At 32.9% G+C, this 18244-nt stretch overlaps 1 protein-coding gene across 1 annotated transcript in view; it reads left to right on the top strand.

Annotated features, from left to right (window-relative positions):
• RYR3 (ryanodine receptor 3) overlaps positions 1–18244 on the top strand; it is a 159178-nt gene that overhangs the window by 53663 nt on the left and 87271 nt on the right. Inside the window, exons 29-40 of the mRNA XM_021402263.1 lie at positions 378–562; positions 1272–1308; positions 1626–1786; positions 2331–2496; positions 3381–3467; positions 3836–4062; positions 4984–5785; positions 6233–6433; positions 6978–7080; positions 10726–10863; positions 15009–15282; positions 17133–17247. Of these exons, the coding sequence (XP_021257938.1) occupies positions 378–562; positions 1272–1308; positions 1626–1786; positions 2331–2496; positions 3381–3467; positions 3836–4062; positions 4984–5785; positions 6233–6433; positions 6978–7080; positions 10726–10863; positions 15009–15282; positions 17133–17247 (2496 nt within the window). The remainder of the gene's footprint in view (positions 1–377; positions 563–1271; positions 1309–1625; positions 1787–2330; positions 2497–3380; positions 3468–3835; positions 4063–4983; positions 5786–6232; positions 6434–6977; positions 7081–10725; positions 10864–15008; positions 15283–17132; positions 17248–18244) is intronic.

Here is an 18244-nt window from a genome sequence, read left to right as displayed (position 1 = left end):
AACCCTTACTAATGCTTACTGTCATCGTCAGATAGTTTGACATGTAAATCTACTGAGTCACATTAGATAATTCCGGATGATCTTGTATAAAAAATTCATTTATGGTAGTATTGCTATTCATACAGATATAAGTATGTGAATTAATATAATAAAATGTATGTTTTCCTTTTTGAAAATGTATGAAACAATTTGAGAATAATTAGTAGTCAATTTAGGTGGAACATATTCTTCTCTCCAAGCTAATAATTTTATGGTCTAAGAAAAAAATTCTGAAGTCATTTAAAATTTAACTTAGCTCTTTCAGTTATCTCATCCACTAGTTGCATACTATTAGTTTCTTGGAGCACTGTTTGGTTAAAATGGATTATTTATTTTAGATATGGAGAATTGATGGAACCATTGAGAGTCCACCTCGGTTAAAAGTTACTCACAAAACATTTGGTACACAAAACAGCAATTCTGACATGATATATTGCCGTTTGAGCATGCCCATTGAGTTCCGTTCATCATTCAGCTTTGGTGTGGGTGTGGAAAATGCCTCATCGGATGCTCTTCAAAAACGGTTAGACTTATGTTTAATTAGTTATCCTATTTCCTGTTTTTAGTGCAAATTTAATGGTCTACTTTGTTCTTTGTTATTGTACATTCAAGATTTCATATTAGTTTTTGCACTCAGCACACATATAGGATGTATATTACTGTGGTTTTTTGTTCTTGGGTAGTTTTAATAAATTTATAACAAATTCAATGTAGAACAGTATCTACAGATAATATCAGGGAATCTTTTCTGAAAAAACGCATCAAAAAGTTTACAGGCATTCATTGCTGAGCATTTGCCATCCTTTTGAAATCAGTGGGATTTACAAAACTCTTTATGCAGTCTGGAAAACCAACTGTAATCCCATTCCCATTGGATTCTTGTTCACTTACCTGATAGTTCAATGCTCATTGTTATTGGAAAAGTGAAACTTTCTTCCCATGCAAAGAAAAAAAGATTGTGAGAGAGATTTCTAAGCGTACCAGGTACTGCCAAGTTCAGGACCTTTGAAACTTAACTCTCCACCTTAACTGCAACAAACTATTTTGGGTCTATGTATGTAGCCTGTAAAGTCTTTGCATGTTTAATTTACTTATATCAGGAGTACTCAATGCCTAGCAAGCATGAGTTAGCTTGTAAATACACTTAGTTTAATAATGAGAGCTTGCATTTATTTTTATTTTATGTCTGTTTTATTAATTTAACTAATTTACTGATTTTCCTCTATGTTTAGAAAACACAGCCAAGAATTTCCTGCTTCTTCTACCACAGTAAGTAATCACACTGAGGTGCTTAGTTTCTTCTTGCTTTCTGAAGTAGATTTAGTTGTGGTATTATGTTAATTAGAAATGTATCTGTTGAAAGAAACCTTTTTAATCATCTGTTACCATATAGCACTCTGTATAAGTAACATCTAGAATTCTGTGACTTGAGGTATAAACTTCACTGTCTCAATCCACTGTTAAAAATTATTTACTTTGAAATATTTATGTTAAACTTGTACATTGAGATTTTTCATCCTTACTTGACTACTCTGTCAGAAAATAACTTAGTTTCAATTACTAATGTGTTCTTTTCACCTTTTCAGTATTTTTATTCCTTGCGGATATTTGCTGGCCAAGACCCATCCTCTGTCTGGGTTGGTTGGGTAACACCAGACTATCATTTTTACAGTGAGAATTTTGACATAAATAAAAACTGTACAGTGACGGTTACTTTAGGAGATGAGAGAGGCAGGGTTCATGAAAGGTATTGATTTATTTACTACTTAATAATTGCATTTTAATATCGTTGGTCAAAGTGAAATATTCACAAGCTTGGTGATGTTCTGAGCATTAATTTAAACTAATAACAATATCAGTTACAGAGTAGAACTGTTCTATGTTCATTTACAGATGAACGTGTTTTACTTAGAGTTCTTAAAGTGAGTGTTTTTACCTTTGAAATTCTGTTTGAAAAAATGTTTTAGGTTGTTTCTTTCTTCTAACATCCACATTTGATTGCTGTGGATGAAACTCTTACTTCTACTGTATTTTACCTAAGAAAAGAGAAGCATGATAATTTGCATAATTTTAGAAAAGGGAAGAAAAACTTTCTCATTCTGATATGATATCTTTCCCAAGATGCTTACAATAAGAAGATTGATAATAGTAATTAGAAAACAAAGCTAACAGTAGCACAAGCCCCTTTAAGTATCTCTAACTGTTACTTCATTGAAAAGTACACCTTCATGAATATTGTCAAGTTCAGAGTGAACTGTGGTTTATTGTATTTTTTTTTCTTGTTCCTGCAGTGTGAAGCGCAGTAATTGCTATATGGTTTGGGGAGGAGATGTAACTGCTAATTCTCAGAGATCAGGTCGCAGTAATGTTGATTTAGAAATTGGATGCTTTGTTGACCTGGCTACTGGAATGTTGTCATTCACTGCCAATGGAAAAGAGCTTGGCACTTGTTATCAGGTATTATCAAATTTTCAGGAAGCTATCTACTAAGTTGATAATTTTGATGCTATTAGAAAGATTTTTTTTTCTTGTTTAGAAATCTAACTGAACAGTAGTCATGTTACAACAACATATTTTCATATATTGTACAGTGGTGAAATTAAGATTCTCACAACAAACAAAGATAGCCAGCAACCAAACATTTTTAAATCTGCAGCACTGTGATTTAGTGTGATACATTGTGTTCTTTAAGACTGGGTACAAATGCTGAACCTGAAACTAAAATAATATTTAAGATCTTTTAAAATACAGTAATTCACTGCTTTGAATATGGCGTAAAGACTTGTAACATCTTTATAAAATGATGCACTCTCACCTTCCTGTTATCTCCTTCTGATTTCATCTTTATTCAAAATTTGCTCACAAGCTTTATTTAGAGTGGATTATTTTGTCCAGCATAAAATGTGAAAGCTAGAAGATGTATGGTACTGTTAAACGCTGTATTCTACCCTCAGTCTGTATTATGGGTGCATTTCTGAGAGTGAGAGACAAAGCAATTAGTTGTAAGGTGTCTGGATTTTTAAGAGCCATTTTAGAATGCAAGTGTTGAATTTAGTTATAATTTAAGTGAATCAACATGTTATCTTAGAAAAGCTCATGTTATAGGCCTGTTATCAAATAAGGCAATGCCAGTCTGTAAGTTTGGTGGGTCTATAAAGATAACTGAGCAAAACTTTTAATTTATTAGAGATAAATTGCATGTAGATGCTGATTGTCACTTCAATACAGTGTCTGCAATTATTTGTTAATAAAATATAAGCTATACAGTATTTATTTAATATCATATTCGGGGAGAAGATTCTTGTTGCCTTTTTAATTTTTTAATCTCATTTCTCTTCTAGGTTGAACCAAACACAAAGCTTTTTCCTGCAGCATTTGTACAGCCTACGAGCAAGAACTTAATTCAGTTTGAACTTGGTAAATTAAAGGTATTAACTATTTTCTTTAAAGATGCTCTTTTAAATCTGTTTCCACAGAAATTCCTGCTGAATTGAATTTGTTTAGGAAGATTGACTTTTTGGCAAGACTTTTCACTTGAGTAAAATGTAAACAAATTACTTCTGTATACTTAATACTTTAATGAAGGTAATTGTTCACAAACAACAGCTGTATTTGTCACAATAAACTAGAGGTATTTGTGGAGATCAGAATGTTGGTAGTTTTTAAAATATGTTTGTTACAGTAACTCATATTTCTGTGAGTCCTTTGCTATTAATAAATTACTTTACTTTTTGATATTATAAGTTTATTCATAATTAAATGTTACAAAAAATAATTCTAATACACTTTGTTTCAGAATACCATGCCTTTATCAGCAGCAATTTTTAAAAGTGAGGAAAGAAATCCTGTTCCTCAGTGTCCCCCTCGCCTTGATGTGCAAACAATTACACCTGTTTTATGGAGTAGGATGCCTAACAGCTTTCTAAAAGTAGAAACAGAGCGTGTCAGTGAACGTCATGGCTGGGTTGTGCAGTGTTTGGAACCTCTGCAGATGATGGCACTTCATATCCCAGAGGAAAACAGGTACATTTCAAAGGAACTGCAATTGGAGGATTTTAAGACTAGGGCTGTTTAGAATTTGTCATCCTATCTTCTATGGTATTGTATTTACGAATTTTAAGTAGGTAAAAGAGGCAGAATAATTTTAATGCCATGTGATGAAATTTGCATAAATAAGGAAAAGTATAACTATTTGATTTCCTTTAACATACTCTGTCTTAAATCTCTAGACCTTAAAATACAGACATTGTAAGTTTGAAAAACAAGAACATGCAAATACAGTTTTGCTGATTGTTTATATATGAAAACCATGTGATCTATTTCTGTTTCATCTGCTTTGAATTTACATGAATTACTTTTTTTGGTTTTTTTTTTGTCATTGACAAGATCCTGACTTTCTTACATTTTGTTTTGTCTTCAGTGATGATAATAAAGATGTATTAAAATATCAAAGATTGTAACTAATGACAAATCAACCTATAAGTAAAATTAAAACAGAAAAGTCAGTTTAAAAGCTATAGACTTAACAGTTATTTTTGTAAATCAACAGCCAATTTCATTTATCATTAATAAAACTAAATTCAAGAAATAAGTAAATAATAATAATAACATTAATACTGTGCTTCATGAGAAAAAAATGAAATCTACAGCTTCAGCATTCTGAATACATGACTTTTAATAACAAAGACACGATTTACCATAGCTTCCAAAGAAGCTTCTCTATCATGGATCTTTCCTCCTGTTTTTCATGGAGTGCTAATTTTAAATAATCTTATTGAAATATTACCACACTTGCTGTGGGATACACATGATAAGGTTTGTTATTATCAGTCATAATACAAATGGTTTAACTAGAACAGGCCAAAATGTGCACAGATTAAACTTAAAAAAAAAAAAAAAAACATGAACTTGATGAGTGTTCTGTTTCTTTTTTTTGCATAACAGATGCGTTGATATTTTGGAACTGTGTGAACAAGAAGATTTGATGAAGTTTCACTATCACACTTTAAAACTTTATAGCTCAGTTTGTGCTCTAGGTAACACTAGAGTTGCTTATGCACTTTGTAGCCATGTAGATATATCTCAGTTATTTTACACAATAGATAATCAGTATTTACCTGGACTCCTACGTTCTGGATTTTATGACTTGCTCATTAGTATTCATTTGGACCATGCCAAGCAAGCCAAGCTCATGATGAACAATGAATTTATCATTCCAGTTACAGAGGAAACTCGAACTATTAAATTATATCCTGATGAGACAAAGAAGCATGGTTTACCTGGAGTAGGGCTTAGCACTTGTCTCAAACCAAGCTTTAATTTTTCTACTCCTTGCTTTATTGTGACCTCTGAAGAACATCAGACATCCAGCCCAGAAATTCCCCTTGACATACTTAAATCCAAAGCTATAAGTATGCTAACAGAGGCAGTACAGTGTAGTGGTTCTCATATACGAGATCCTGTTGGAGGACACATTGCATTCCAGTTCGTTCCTGTTCTTAAACTCATAGCAACATTGCTTATAATGGGAGTTTTTGATGATGATGATGTGAAGCAGGTGTTAATCCTCATTGATCCCAATGTCTTTGGAGATCACAAGGAAGAAACAGAAGAGAGGACAGAGAAGGAAGAAGTTACACAAGTTGAAGAAAAAGCTGTAGAAGCTGGAGAAAAGGCAGTAAAAGAAACGAAGGCTCCTATAAAGGGCTTATTGCAGACAAGATTACCAGAATCTGTTAAGCTTCAGGTGACCATTTAATATAAACATATTATATGTGCTATTCTATTGATGAAAGAAAGGTAATACTTTGTTCTTCTGTTTGTAAATTTTGAAATCTTGGCTGTCTTTATTCCAATTTGCCATGTGGCTTCTCCTTAATAACCAAATTTGATGATGATGCAATTATTTCTACACAGCGTCCTCATGCTCAAATATTTAATTAATACTTGTATTTTAAAAGAGAATTAATATTTGTGTTTTGAGAGCATGAAGTGAAACACAGTGTGAATGCAACATAGTATTGATTAGCATAATAAAACTATATACATTTGTCACCACTACTCTATTAAAGGAAACTTTGGAAAAACTGATTTTTACCCTTCTTTTCCAGTGTATAATATCTCTTATAGTTATTGCTCAATTAGCATTTAATATTTCAAGCTGTTGAACTTATCTTTTTTTTTTCTACTCTAGATGTGCCACTTACTCAATTATTTCTGTGACTGTGAGCTGCAACATAGAGTGGAAGCGATTGTATCGTTTGCAGATCACTATGTATCAAAATTGCAATATAATCAGAAGTACAGGTACAATGAACTCATGCAAGCCTTGAACATGTCTGCTGCTTTGACAGCCAAGAAGACTAAGGAATTTCGATCTCCTCCACAAGAACAGGTAATATTAAACAAATGACTGAATCCAATGATTAGCGTGATGATAAAAATTTTGACTTCTATACTGCCATGGGAATTACAAGAGAACCAGTTATTGAGATGCCACAAAATACTGCATGTCAAAATGCTTGTACCGGTACTCCAGATATCAAGCTCTAGACCAAAATTGGCTTTGGGTTTCTCAAGAGCAAAGAAAATTTGAGCATTATCATCCAGTGCTGGGGAACTATGATTCAGACAGTTCTAAAAGAAGATAAGTTGATAAGTTATGTTGCGGTGTTGTATTGACTTGAAATTAGTGTTGTGTTGACATTAGTATGTTAAATGTATTTATTTTCTATATTCTATATTCAGGAAATAGCGTTTTTATTAAGCATAGCTGTTTTTTTATGTCAGTCATACTTAAAAATTACAAAGGAATATTGCTGTACTATTTTCATTAATGCATGTTAGAAATTTGTTTTATGCTGATTCAAGTACAGCTATATAGTAGGATGTGTCTTAGGCTATCTCAGTACCTTTAACATGTTTAAATACCCTTAAAGATTAATATGCTGCTGAATTTTCAACTGGGAGAGGATTGTCCCTGTCCAGAGGAGATTCGGGACGAACTATATGACTTCCATGACGATCTTCTAATTCACTGTGGTGAGTAAAAAGGTGCATCAGATCAGTTATAAAATAAAAATGCTTGCTGTTTCTTTTTCTGAAAAACTTTTGGTACATGCTACCAAAAATACAGGAAGCCTGTAATATCGTTTTAAGTATCATTGTTAAGTATCTATTAAATATTTTCTGTTTTTTTTCTGTTAATATATTGATTTTACACTCAATCAGCAATAGCAAAAGTCATCCAAAAAAGAAGGTTGGGTTACCTTGAAAGATTTATATAGGCATGTGTACATGTAAAAGCAGATGAAAGGAACTGAAATTGCATTATGGCTGTGAAACTTAGCAGAGGCAAATTAAATAAAAAGTAATAGATATGGAATGATGGTACTGCATTAACTTAGTTTCCTGATATATACAAAACTGTGATAGTCAGTCATTATAAGACACTACTGGAATGAAGATTACAGTATGAGTTACCTGTTTTTCCCCCAGAGACTGAACCTGAATTTCCTTAGGGTATACACAAGGGTGAACTAAATAAAATATTCTGTGCAATCTTGATTGATTAAAGAATCTCATTTTATATGTGATGCTCAAACTATTTCATTAGTCTGTTGAGATCTTAGTCAAATTAAGGCAGTTCCATTTACCATGATACTAGCATTTATAGTCAGATCAGTCAATTATTACTGCACATTCCCAATAATCATGCAGTTAAAATTCATATACTCAGACTTTTTCGTATCTACCTTCTTGGTGTTATGGTTGTTCTTCCAGTGCCTTTCATGGTCCTTTGGTTCATGGCACAAATCTTGTTCAAGAAGAAGAGAACAGGGTCATTAGAGTGAGTTGCAACATCTAAATTTCTTCACCAGGAAAAGCATGATAATGTTAGTAGTTTCTTCCTCCTAGTTCCTCAATTTGCTTGAGGTCATTTTTAAATGTTTGCTGATACAGTCTGTTAGTTCTTTCTTTACTCATTACCCTTAAAACCAGTTTTACTCAGTTCATGGTATTTCATTATTTTAGTGACCGATAATTAACCATTTGTGATTACTTTTAGTAGCCATGATGAGTCCCATGATTCTGTACTTGTATTGCTAAGTCTTCTGTTGTGGTCATATTTCTGGGTACCCTGTTGAAATCTCCACCAACCATCTAGCTGTGAATTCGTGATGAGCCAATTACATTATTTCAGCTACGTTAGAACCCAACATAAAATGGGTCGGTATTTAGTTTGTGTTTCACCAAATTCTGTAGGAAGATATTGTGTGGGATGATATTAAGATTTGTATCTGTAAGGCTAACTATGTTATAGGTGGAAATTAAGTTAGTTTAATGTGATTTGCTCTTGACATTCCTGTGTTGGTTGTCATTGATCCTTTCTTTTAAGTGTTTACCGGAAACTTTGTTTCTTTCATTCCATCATTTTAATCCAAGCATTAAAGTGAATGGTCCATATCCTCTCAGCTACTCTACATTCTTTCCATTTTTGTTAAGAAAGATACTGTGATCTTCATTGTTCAGTTAGGACTTGAGCATGTTTCTGGTTTTCAAAGATATTTGGCATCACAGAGTTCTCTGAGAACTCCAGGATGAAGATTATTAAGATCCCACTTTAGCTGGAAATATCTTCCTTGTTACCTTGAAGTCTTGTTGCTGGTAGTATTTTAGAGGTGTACTTTTGTTTACTGCTTTATTAATTTGTATGTTGAATGAAATGAGAAAGTAGTCCAGCGATTAAAATACTGTAATGGTCTTTTGGATTCTAAACAGAACCATGTTTAGAATTATTAGATTTATCATAGGTGGTCACCATGGATAAATATTCCATAAATCTGTGTCCTGGCTTAGTCCTGAAAATCAGTACTAAGCTGTCACAGCTGCAGATAAAACTGAATATGAGTTGTGCTTGGAATATTTTAACAGCTTTTTAATACTAAGTAAACTTTGCAGACTAAATGGATAAATATGTATGCAATCAAATAATTAAAGGCTTCATCATAGCAAATGTACACAAATAGTCTGAATTAAAGTTACTCAGGCAGTCTTAATTCTAGCATGTCCTAACTGTGTGTGATTAAAGTTGCCAGCAAAATAATAAGCCTCTATCATAATTTCTGTGTGCAATTTCTTGGTTGTAAACAAAACAAATTTAAAGTAGTTTGTATTGTATAATATCAATTTTACACTTAACTGGTTCCTTTGCTGGGTTAGAACTATGTGTTCCAGTGCACAGACCTCTACCACTTGAATTAAGTGATTAACCAAAAGCAAAACTAGCTGGTCAATTTCTGAATGGGTTGCAGCTGTCAGAAGATGGAGAATGAATGATGTCTGGTATGGAGCAGTGAATAAGACACTGCCTTCTCCGCTCTGATACTGTCTTAACTCATCATCCTGGTCTGTTTCTTCTTTTCTGTTTGCTTCAGGTTTTCAGGAGTTGTCCTCTCAGTTTCTTTTGCTTTCCAAGCCTTAGGTTACATTTTTCAGTGCCAGTTCATCTCTTCCTTTCCTTAACATTGTCATCTTCTTTCTCCTCTTCCCTCTCCTTACTTCCTGCTCTTATTCTTTTCTTCCTGTAGCCTTCCTTCATTCTTAGCTTTTCATTTTGCCAAGCCAGTCACATTTTTCTCATTCCTCAAATCCCTTAGATTTCGGTTTCTAATTCTTTCATTCTATTCCACTGCCTCTGATTTTTTTCTTCCTAGTCACTGAGTCATTAAGTTCAACTGTTTCCCCTTGTTAGCTGTCACTTGTATAGTTCTTCCAACCAAATACCACATTTCATTTTTTTTTTCTTTCTTAGTTTATTTTTGCATTATCAGTTATAGCCTCTGCAGGTTTTTTCCCCTCTTCTCAGGCTTGTACCACTTTAGTATTCTGTATCAGTCTTCTTCTTTTCTCAGTGCTAAGAACCACACTCACTTTGACCAGTAACCAATCAGCAAAAACTTACATTTCATCACTGCCAAGTTAGCTCTGGTCTGAAAGAAAACGCGCGTAGATGTTCTGTGCTGCTGATCATAACATGGTATCTGATCATCACTAAGAGGTGTGAAAGACTTGAAAATACTTTGAATGGTTGTGGAGCAATGAATTGAACTGTAGTGAACTACCTGAAAAACAGTATCCCTTCAGATATGTTTCACTGTATACATTTTTCAAAAACTCTTTACTGCTAGTACAACATCTCCAAACATCTTCTCTCTAACAGTTTTAATGTCAGTTAATGAGTTTATTTATGACTGCTAAATATCTCAAAAGTTGGACTATATTGTGGGATATAGTCATACATTTCTTTCACTTACATTCTACATTATGAAATAATGAATCACATATTTAGTCAAACGTGAATCTGAGTCAAAACTAATTGACACAGCACAATAGTCAAAAAGACACCACCTCTTTTGCTTTAACAGTTTAAAAAAAAAAACTTAAATAATATATTATAAATCTGGATATATGAAGTGTGTGTACTGAAGTAAATGTAAGTTATTTCTTAGAGGTGCTACTGTAGCTAACATCTTAAAGCTGCTGGCCTTAACACATTCTTTTTTTCCTATATGAAACTTCATTATTGAAGAATTGTCCTGTACATACTTGGTATTTTTTAAATATTGAAGGAGTTCAACTTCAAATGTTAAGATTTCTTTCTAATCATTTTTATTATCTGCTAAGGTATTCCACTAGAAGAGGAGGAAGAGGAAGAGGAAGATTCCTCCTTGACTGGCAAACTTCGTTCATTAATATACAAAATCAAAGGTCCACCAAAACCAGAAAAAATAGAGCCCAGGGAAGAAGAAGATAAATCACCTAGTAAGTTTTATTTCCACAGACATACTTCCGTGATACAAGTGTTGGAAGTGTTATGTGATTAACATGAGTTCATTTTCTAATGAAAGTTCATAGTACACTGAAGAAGGAGGCTACCTCTTTCTCTTCATTTTACCTATTAGAACAATTATTCTAGCTGCATGTAAAAAGTGCAGCACTGTATGGACTGTTTTGGAAAGTTGGCACTATCCCAGCCAGATCGAATACATGTTTGCAAACCATTTTTGTTTTCTAAAATGCTGGATTTTCAGAGCAACCAACCATGTTCAAAACCACAAAAAAAAAAAAAAAAAAAAAAAAAAAAGGAGATGCCATACATAGTAACTTATTATTTCTTTAGAATATTTGGAAGAATGCTATTTAGTTGGGTAACAAATTTGAGGAATAATGATGTGTATTAACTAAATAATAACTGCATGCAGTTGTTTTAGTGATAAAAAGCTGAAAATAGACTATTGCATTTATTACTAGTGTCTCAAAGATGCATTGCTTTTAATTAAAGGAAGCATTGAAATAAAAATATGGTCCAGATACCTCTCTACTAGTGTTTGTTACAAGAGTTACTTCAACTTCCATGCTGCTTGGAAGCAAAACAGAGCTTTCTTTTTTTTTTCCAAGCTGCAGATAGGAATGACCTACATCCTAAAGTTATCTCAAGTTCTGTTTGCTTCAGTAGAGTAGCAGTTTGTCACTATTTCATCTCTGCAATATTTTATATTGCATTTTGAAAATACATTGTTCTTTTGCCTCTGCTTCTAATAAATTATTTCCTGTGGTTGGTTCTGCTGCTGGCAGTGAAGAAATTGTAGCAAAAAGAAGTGTATATATTCCTTCCTACCTCTTGAGGAATGAGCGCACACAGACACATACATACATGCACAGAAACATTCTGAAACACTTGGAATCACAGACTTATTATTCTGAGCTGTACTCCTTTATATGTAAATGCTCATGACCTATTCTTCAACACAGAAGGGGTGTTTATGCTCTAAACTGGCAAGGTAGTTCTTTTCTTACTTTTCCTCTCAACCTTCTAAGTGTTTTGTTGAGCTGCTTTGAGCAGGTCATTTGACTTTCACTCCTATGCTTTGCCTCTGATGAGATTTATGTATGGTAAGAATCTCTATGTCTGCTTTTCGTTTCCATGTCATATATATACTTGTTTTCAATGCTTTCCTTAGTAGTGACTATAGATGGTAATTAGTTCTTCCTTCAGAATGCAAATTTTTGCTGAGCTTGCTCCTTGCTTTTGTCAATTATTATTTTTTTTACCAGCTCTAAGTTTCTATAATATCCAACAAATATCTTCTGCAGAACTGTGCGAATGACTTGAGCTTGGTCTTTCAATTAACGATGCTGGAAGGTGCTTCTTTTTTACTTGCAATTTGGCAACAGTCTTTGTACGTACTCAGAACCATTAATTTCATTTCAGACAATTATTCCATCAAGAGTTGCGTAAGACAATAAAGCTGTTTTGTAACTCAGAACATCTCTTACATGATCTGCCTGTCCAGTCTTTAAAGCCCAGAAGAATGTGGTGTTTGCTTTCTGAAACAGCATGTTATGAATTTAATTTAATTAATTGAATTTAATACATACTGGGGCCTTGAATTGTAAGAAATGCAAGTTGGACAAGTGATAATACAGGGTCTGTTTTTCTAGATACTTCATTATTTCTAGTTATAGATAGTTCACATAATCTCTTCAGGCTGGAGCTCCTCCTTAAAATAATGGATAACATTAGTGTACATATGGACATTCATATGCATTTTGAAGTCATTCAAAGTGTGATGGAAAACTATAAGGAAGTAGCTGAAAACTGAATTACGTAATCCACATGTGCACTTCCGTCATCTCTCCCTCCATCCCTCCTCTCCTCTCCACAGCAGGAAATCTGGAATTCAGAAAGTGAAAAGAAATAAGTACATGAACTATCTCAATACTTTTATGTGCATGAAAGGAGTGGTGGTGAGTTGCACATACGTATTGCTAAGGCTGAAATCCTCTGTCCTTGATCATCTGATCATGTATATTTAGGGCATGAGTATTCCTAATTGAGGCACATGGATGGAACTTTTTTCTACAAATAAACTTTCCTTTCCTTTAATCAGATGTTCATTTCAGCTCACAAATAGAGAATAAGAATGCCAGCACTTTAAATTAGTGTTAATGTTGAATTTGTAAAATATATTTTTAAAGCAAACTAGAACTCCTGAGTATAAACAACAAATTATTGTCAATTATGGTGATAAGACTTCCAAGATACTAAAATCTGAGAAGCACTAACGCTTCTTATAGAAAAACTTTATCAAAACCTGAGAAAGTATGAAAAAGACAGGACAGTTGTGTTACATATGTGTACCTCTGCACAGAAAATTAAAGGAAACAATTTGTTTTACATTTGTTCATTTCATGTGAATGTGTTTCCTGTGAAATATTATATTTGTACTAAAAATTATAACAGTATTTTAGTTACATGAAAATATGTGATGGTTAACTCAAGTGTGTAAAATTGCAGTAATATTTGACTCAGCGCAAATACTTTTGCAGCTGAACGGGAAAACATCCATTTAGATTGAATCAAATTATATTTTTCCTCATCATAGCAAAATCCTATACATTATATTGAACAAAATATTTCTTGTTATCATTGTTATTCCTTGTAATCATTGTTACATTTATTATGTAACCTGAAATGAGTATTATTCAATGAGTTGGAAAGTTCCTGGAAAATTTTAGTTATTCTAGGGGAGTAGATTTTAGTACAATAATTAGGAGAATATGTCATAGTACAGGAAGAAGAAACTGTCTTGATTGAAGAAAGTTACAATATTTTCAAAAAATGCTTGTGTAATATTTTCATTCATAAACTGCCCTTAATAATAGAGCTGTCTTAATAGAATGTGTCTCCCACAGAATTACAGCCTGTTTTTGTAATAAAATCGGAGAACTAATGATTGTTTTCTATAAATACATTGTTAAGTAAATTATAAGAGAGAAAAATTTGTGACTGTAAAGATATCCTCTCCCACTTAGTATAAACAATGAACATTTTTTATAACAAGGACGAGAACATGTTTTTAGTTTTCAGGTAAAGTTGCTAAACTCAGGGCTTAGAAAGATAGTTTTCACTGTCATTGTATAGGAAATGTATCCAACATAGAACTGCTCCAAGCAGTGTGGGTTGTGTGCTTCAAAACAGTACAAATTTTTAGAAAATATATTCCCAAGTGATAGTGACTTTCCCAAAATAGATGGGAAATACAGATTAAATTCCCTATTTTAAGTCAGTTTGCCTCTCCTGTTAGGGCATCTGCATCATCATACAATTCTGAGATGTTTCCAGGTAGCTTGTCATCTTTTGAAAACAGAGGAGATCCCTTGTTTGAACAACAAAATAACTAAACATTTATTAAATGAATGAATCACAAAAGCTACACAAGACATCTTGGCCCTGGAAAAAAAAGAAGAAGAAGAAAGAAAAAGGAGGCTGTCTCATCCTCTTTTTTTTGACAGTTCTGTAAATTTAGAACAGGCATATTCTTCCCCTTCTGGCAGAGCTAATTATCTGGCTGAGCCCACCTTAATGAATATTTCTAGTATAGCTGGAAGCATACTTGTCAGACAATGAACTCTTTACTGAAAACTTCTTGATCAGTCTCTGTATTCTAAACCTAGACTGATGTTCATCAAAAATATGATGTTTCTTTGGCACTCTAGAATTACGTTAGAGTCATTCCTAATGACAAAGTTTGCAATAGAAAAAGCTCTGCAATTAGAGCTGTTTTACAAATATTAATATATAAATGAAATGTTAAAAATTTAATTTAACATTTCACAGGGATGATTTCTTGTGTCCTGATAAGCCAAGTTTTCATTGCTAACAGTGATGTACTAACTTGAGCACTAAATGTAAGTTTCTTAATTTCCATCTCTCAGGAGCATCATACTTACCTTGAAAGATTCAACATTGTTTTTCCTGTTGGAAATTCTATTCTGCTAATATTCTTTTGTTTTCTTACAACTGCCTTATTGTATACTGTTATCTGATACTTTACTTGAATGTATGTTTTTGAATTTTTGTGTTTGTAATACCTGGTAGCATTTTTTGTATTTTATTATTTTAGCTACACTGAAGGAACTCATATCCCAGACTATGGTGCGCTGGTCCCAGGAAGATCAGATTCAAGATCCAGAATTGGTTCGGATTATGTACACTCTCCTTCGTAGGCAATATGATAGCATTGGTGAGCTACTTCAAGCTCTGAGGAAAGCATACACTATCAGTGCTGCCTCTGTGAAGGATACCATTAATTTGCTTGCTGCACTGGGCCAGATTCGCTCGCTTCTCAGTGTCAGAATGGGAAAAGAGGAGGAATTGCTAATGATTAACGGATTAGGGTATGGAATTATCATCATTTTATTTTTGAATAATGCTTTCTATTATACTACTAAAACCATCTGCTTTAGATCCTGGATGAAAATTACTGCTGTACTGAAATGCTGATGTGTATTAGAAATTTTTAGTATGGATCCAATTGATCTCACTATCAATATGAACTGTGTCTAACTTTCTTTTCTGTGAACCAAAGTATCTTCTCACCTAAAGAAACTGGTCTGCTTTTACAACAGTGAAGCCTAATGAGTATTTTTCAGATTGCTTGTTGAAGCTTTGTAGGTAAACATGTTTTAGCAGATCTAGAGTAAACAGATGACTTATTTCTTCGTTGGTGTCAATACCACACCTTTCCCTAAATTAAAGTTCACATTATTTTTTCATGTATAAGTGAATAGACTTGCTGCTATCTTTGTAAGTGGCAAGTTTTTATGAGCAGCTAGGCAGAAACAGCAAAGCATTGTGATCTGAAATATTTCAAGCTGGTTAGTATTGTATCAATGGTAACTCAAAGTGTTTGAACACAGAAGACTACTTATTTTATCCTTTATAGCATTATAATTGTAAGACTTTGCCTTTATGTAATCCCTGCTGATATGAGAATATTTTTCTCCATTCATATTATGAAACTATTCCTCCAAAGTAGAAGTAGTTTTGTCCATGCCTATTACTCCTCTTATGTGAAAAGTGCCAAGATTACAACAGTCAGTGTTGGAAGTAAAAAAATAATAATAATTAAAAAAAAATAAAAAAAAATTCACAGCAAATGAATTGCTTAAAATTAAAATGGTGTACTTAAAAAGAAAATGATAGTTGTAAGATTATCTAAGAACTATATTTATTTGTCTTTCATCAAGAACACTGAACAATTTCTCTCCTTTATAACAGTTGTATGGAACTGGCACTACTCTTACTGTTTTGCTATAGAAATTGCAGGTTTTTTTTTTTTTGTAAAAATTGAAAACAGTAGTCTCTTAAGTTGAACTTGGCAATTCGTACAAACAGCTTATTAATTAGTATGTGACAGCATTACCTAATTTGTCCCTGTTCCTGAGTTTGTAAAATAACTGAGATTTCTAAAGGGATTAAGGATAACTTTCATCTATTCTGGCCATGTCTGTAGTCCCCTTCCCAGAGGTAATATGTTATGATTCTGTTTCTGTTACCATTTTTCTATGTTCATTTAAAATAGGCATGATTTTTGTTCTTTGCAGTTCATATTCCCATGAAAACACATAAATTGTGTTCTGGATTATGAAACAAAAATAGAGAATTCCAAAATATGTTAGAAGGAGAGTGGCCAGAATGAAATTGTTAAAATATTCCTATTTAAGAGGACTCTTCATTTTACATCTTCTCTCAGATAGTCTTAATTTTGGTAATATGATGAAAGATGTTTAACTGATTTCCTTGAAAAATAAGTCTCTTTAGTATCTTCTGCTTTATGATCTGAGGAAATGAATTAAGTAGTGTTTCTGCAGAGGCAAGATTGAATTTGGATTTATTGATCCCCATTCTCTACTTACAACATAATAGAATATATTATTTTCCACTTAGATCATAACAGAATATGTTATTTCTTTAAAAAGAACAGATGGTAAGAGGAATTTAAAGATGAGGAAAGAAATGCCATTTTGAAATAATAAAAAAAATTAGATTGTTATTATATAGAATTCATGACAGTTAAAGGAATGACCACATATTTAAATGTTAATTATTTAGTTGTCAGATGATTTTGTTTTATACTGAAATCTGAGAATTTAAAATCATGTTACTACTGTGAATGCATGTTTCTAAAATCTCTAATAAACGAAAATAGTATTTCATAAAAATGTCGCTTTTTCTCCCACTTTAGGGATATAATGAACAACAAGGTTTTTTATCAGCATCCTAACTTAATGAGAGTCTTGGGCATGCATGAGACAGTTATGGATGTGATGGTGAATGTGCTTGGAGGAGATAAATCTCAGGTAATTTCACTGTAATTATATTGTTAGTTTTGCATCTTTAACCTTTGCAAAGGTATAAAAGGATGTTGAAGAGGATGCATCCAAAGATAAATAGACCTCCTTCATATAAGACTGATATTGCTTGCCCAGATTTAATGATTCTTAATTAACAAGGGGAATTGAAAAGTTCTTAAAAAACGTGACCAGCGTTCTAGGAATTATTATTTTTTTTAAAGTAAAAGGTTATGAGTATTTTATTTGTCTTTAATAGTACTTTCAAAGGTTTTGTTCTTATTTTAAAATAAATATATAAGCTAGGTTCATATATGGGAGTCCTAGGTCTGCCAGGAAAACATATTCATCTTAAAGTGTTGTTAACAATAAACTGCATACTTAGTGAACTTACGCCAACTTTATTTTGAACGCTCAATTTCAATTTCTTGAACTGAACTATAATTTGCGAAGTTGTACTTAGCATTATGTTTGAATATCTACATGTTTGTTTAAAGGTAGTGTGGGGTAACTGAACATTCTTCCAGCTACCGGAGGAAAGCTAGAAGTAGAGTGGGTTTATCTTGTTTCTTCTCACTTATGCTGGGTGTTTTAATGTTAATGCCTCCCTTCCAAAAACAGGGGTGTCCTCTGCTCCCAGTTTTGTTTGGTTTTTTTTGCCTGACCAGGCCAGGCAAGCCACAATTAGTTACTGTCTGATTAATAGTTGTATAATTTATAGGTGTTGCAACCTTCTTTTTTTGCTATAGATTGTAGATGAAGTCAGAAGTGACAAAAAAAAAAACCACCAAAAAACTACAGTGCAGTGCCTTCTAGTTCTACATAAGAATGTTATCATAAAAAACTTTTATAATGCAAATCTACTTAAATATGTCACAGAATTTACTACGATATTTTTGTGAGCAGTGCAGATCTAAAAAAATTAGTTGGTAACCTAGTGTCACAGCATTTAATGTTTCTGGCCATGCAGAATATCCTATTTTGCGTACCTCTCTCGATGAAGAGT

This window comes from Numida meleagris, chromosome 6 (assembly GCF_002078875.1).
Source record: "Numida meleagris isolate 19003 breed g44 Domestic line chromosome 6, NumMel1.0, whole genome shotgun sequence".
Classification (NCBI taxonomy): domain Eukaryota; kingdom Metazoa; phylum Chordata; class Aves; order Galliformes; family Numididae; genus Numida; species Numida meleagris.
The sequence above is the reverse complement of the archived record's forward strand: the minus strand, read 5'-3'. Positions and strand labels throughout refer to the sequence as shown.